At 61.9% G+C, this 3,459-nt stretch overlaps 1 protein-coding gene across 1 annotated transcript; it reads right to left on the reverse strand.

The window, feature by feature from the left end:
* Positions 1-635: 635 nt before the first annotated feature.
* Positions 636-2,450, reverse strand: FOXC2 (forkhead box C2). The gene has a single exon (XM_045988521.1). The coding sequence runs from the start codon at positions 2,446-2,448 to the stop codon at positions 943-945; it is 1,506 nt and encodes a 501-aa protein (XP_045844477.1). The 5' UTR covers positions 2,449-2,450; the 3' UTR covers positions 636-942.
* Between the last annotated feature and the right edge of the window lie 1,009 nt (positions 2,451-3,459).

Raw genomic sequence — 3,459 nt, forward strand, 5'->3', positions numbered from 1 at the left:
TAATGAAAACAGGTGGATTTGCAAACGCACCTTGTTGGGGTTTTTTTGTTTGTTTTTTAAATGCGAGAGCACAAACACACTGTCCGGACTTTGGGCGGAGAAAAAACACGGGTTTATTTTAAGGTAAGTACAACAATTAAGACCACATAAGACAAACACAGGTGAAGTTAAATTTTTAAAGTCTTTTTTTTTCTTTTAGGAACCTCTCAGGGAGGAATCTACTACACAAAGCCATCACACTTTGTAAATAAAAAGTATCAGATACTTGACTTCTTTATCTGCCAACAACAACAACAAAATAAATTATTTCCTTGTTTTGCAAAAGACCTACCACCGGGAATAGAATGATATCTCGCAAGTGTACAGGGATAAAAACCCCACATAGGTTTCTTGAATTTTCATTTTGGCAGTTAGAAATGGTTGGGCAAGGTGAAAAAAATCATCCAGTGAACTCAACTTTAAATATTATATTAATGGCTCTGAACAACAACAAAATAGCCTGATTACAAATCCACACATTTGTACAGCACGGTTAGAGAAATTTAAAATTACACACAGCACAAACGGAGTCTATAGAGGCCCCCATAGAGCTATGGGGGCCTCTACAGAGAGTCATTACTGGGTCGCTATGGGATTTGGTCCGTAACTTAATTTTTGAAACCCCAGCTGGAGCAGTGAGCACAACCATCCTGGTAGGGGAGGGGGGCTTAAAATCAATATTCATTTCGCTGGACTGCGTCCCTTTACCGGGGCTTCTTAGGATCTCGCAAACGGGGCCGCGAATTAAAGTTACCTGCAGCTTCGCAGAGGGCTGAGGCTGGCGCGCGCTCCCTGGGCTCCCGGGTCTGAGAAAAGGCTGGTGGGCATGTTTTGGTTCTCTGCGGCCTGAACTGTCCTGAGAGGTCCGGGTGTGGGAGGCGAAGCCGGAGCGGGCCAGGCGGGTCAGTACTTGGTGCAGTCATAGGAATAGGGGGCGGCGTGGCGGTAGAGAGACGGCGTGGATCTGTAGGGCAGCTGACAGCTCGCGTTGGTGCTCACCTGTGGTTCCCCGAGGGTCGAGTTCTCCATCCCCAGCCGGTGGGAACTGAACATCTCCCGGACGTTGGGGAAAGTCTGCTGCTGGGCCGCGAACGTGTGGCCCGGGAGGTGGTTCAGGTCCCCGCTGTGGTTGAGATACCAGGAGGCCGCCTGGGCCGCAGCGGCCCCGGGCTGCGGCGCCGGCTGGGGCTGGGGAGCCGGCGGGGGCGGCGGCGCCTGCGGGTGGTGGTGGCCGTGATGCTGGTGGTGGTGGCCCGCGGCGGCGAGCGCGCCCTCCTGGCCGGCGGCGAGGTTGAGGGCGCTCAGGGGCGACGTGGGGCCGCTCGGGTGGTCCGAGAGGGCCTCGTCCAGCGCGGGCGGGACGCACATGTGCGCGGGCCGCTCGGCGCCGGTGTACAGGCTCATGGCGCGCATGCTGCACTGGTAGCCGCCGGCGCCCCCGGCCTCCAGGCCCTGCGCGCACGGCTGGCCGTAGGCGGCGGGCGGCGCGGTGGCGTAGGACAGCGCCAGCGGCGGCACCACCAGGCCCGCGCGCCCGGACGCGGGGCTCAGCTCGCCGCCGGGCGGCGACGTTCGCAGCGTCATGATGTTCTCCACGCTGAAGCCGGGCAGCCCGTTGGGCGCGCCGGCGTGGTGCTCGGGCAGCGAGCCGTCGGGGGAGCCGGCGGGCGTGGAGGCCGCGCTGCGCGGGCTGCCCTGCAGCGCGCTCTCGGGGCTCAGCGTCTCCACCTTGGTGATGACCGGCAGCGCCGGCGACGCCGCCTCGCTCTTGATGACCACCTTCTTCTCGACCTCCTTGGGGGCGTCCGCTAGAGGGGGCCCGGCCGGGGCGCCCTTGGCCGCCGCCGGGGGCGGCTCCTTGAGGTGGGCCCGCTCCTCCTTCTCCTTGGGCACGTCCTTTTTCTTGAAGCGCCGCCGCCGCCGCAGGAAGCTGCCGTTCTCGAACATGTTGTAGGAGTCCGGGTCCAGCGTCCAGTAGCTGCCCTTGCCGGGCTTCTTGTCGTCGCGGGGCACCTTGACGAAGCATTCGTTGAGCGAGAGGTTGTGGCGGATGCTGTTCTGCCAGCCCTGCTTGTTCTCCCGGTAGAAGGGGAAGCGGTCCATGATGAACTGGTAGATGCCGTTCAGCGTGATCTTCTTCTCGGGCGCGTTCTGGATCGCCATGGTTATGAGCGCGATGTAGCTGTAGGGCGGCTTTACGAGGTCCTTGGGCGCCGCGGGCTGGTGGTGGTGGTAGGGCGCGTAGGAGCGGCCCATGCCCGCGCCGTACTGCTCCGGGTGGCCGGAGTAGACGCCCATGGGGCTGGCCATGCCGCCGTAGCCGCCCGCCGCCCGGTAGTAATTTTGCTCGCTCAAGTAGGGCACCACTCCCAGGGCGTTGGGGTCGGACACCGAGTAGCGCGCCTGCATGCTGCGTCCGAGACGGCTCGCCGCCGCCTGCGCGCACGCACCGCGAGGAAGGCCCTGCGAGAGCGAGAGCGCGAGAGCGCGAGGGCGCGATCGGGCGAGAGGCCGGGAGCAGGCGGGGGGAGCCCCGGGCGCCGGGAAGCCTCGGGGGCGAGGTGGGGGAGGCGCCGGCCCTGGGCGCCCGCCGGCGCGCGGAGAGGCGACGCTCGTCGTCAGCGGACCGGGCGGATCGGCATCCTGGAGGGCGCGCCCGGCGAGGGCAGCGCTGGCCCCGGCTCGCTCGCCTGCCGGCTCTCGGGGCCGGGGGTGGCCGCCCGAGCGGCGGCCGGGGCGCAGCGGAGCCGCCACGCGCGCAGCGGAGCGAGGCCGGCCGCTCTGTCCGCGCCGGGAGGGGGACGGCGGCTCTCCCAGGCCCCCAGCGAGGACGCAGCGCTGAGGGTCAGCAAGCCGGGGTCCAGAGTGGCCGCCCTGCCGAGCCCGGAAAAAGAAGCAAAGTCCCTTTTAGGGATTGGGAAAAGTTTCAAAAGTCTTCTTGCTGAAAGCAAGTTTTTACTTCCCTCCGGCCACGCCCCCTCCGGGGACCGCGGGCCAATAGCGCGCCAGCGGCGGGGAGCCGGCGCCAATCGGGGCGAGGAGCGCCGGAATCCGTCGGCTCTAAGACCCCGCGGCTCGGAACCAGACTCCCCTGCGCTGCAGGCTTCCCTCGAAAAGATTTTTTTAAAAAGAGTGATATCTTCTTAAAATTTATTCTATTATCGCATTTTGGTTCATGGGCCCACAGGCTCGGAGGAAAAAAAAACAACCCAAAGCCCCATGCTCCTTTGCAGATAAAGGTAGTTTGAGATATGAAATCGAATTGATTAACGTAGTCTAATATCTCCCCAAAGACCTTGTAAGTAGCAACGACCCTGGGACTATTTTTCTTATTAATGAGTGATGAGGCGAATAATTAGATTTCCTAATTATCGGGGCCCAGGTGTCATGGATTCTGAGCAGGCGTGCTGGGTTGGTAGG

Source organism: Meles meles, chromosome 19, assembly GCF_922984935.1.
Source record: "Meles meles chromosome 19, mMelMel3.1 paternal haplotype, whole genome shotgun sequence".
Taxonomy (NCBI): Eukaryota; Metazoa; Chordata; class Mammalia; order Carnivora; family Mustelidae; genus Meles; species Meles meles.

Coding starts and splice junctions, on each gene's coding strand:
- FOXC2 (XM_045988521.1), bottom strand. CDS start 2,448: ATGCAGGCGCGCTACTCGGTGTCCGACCCCAACGCCCTGGGAGTGGTG.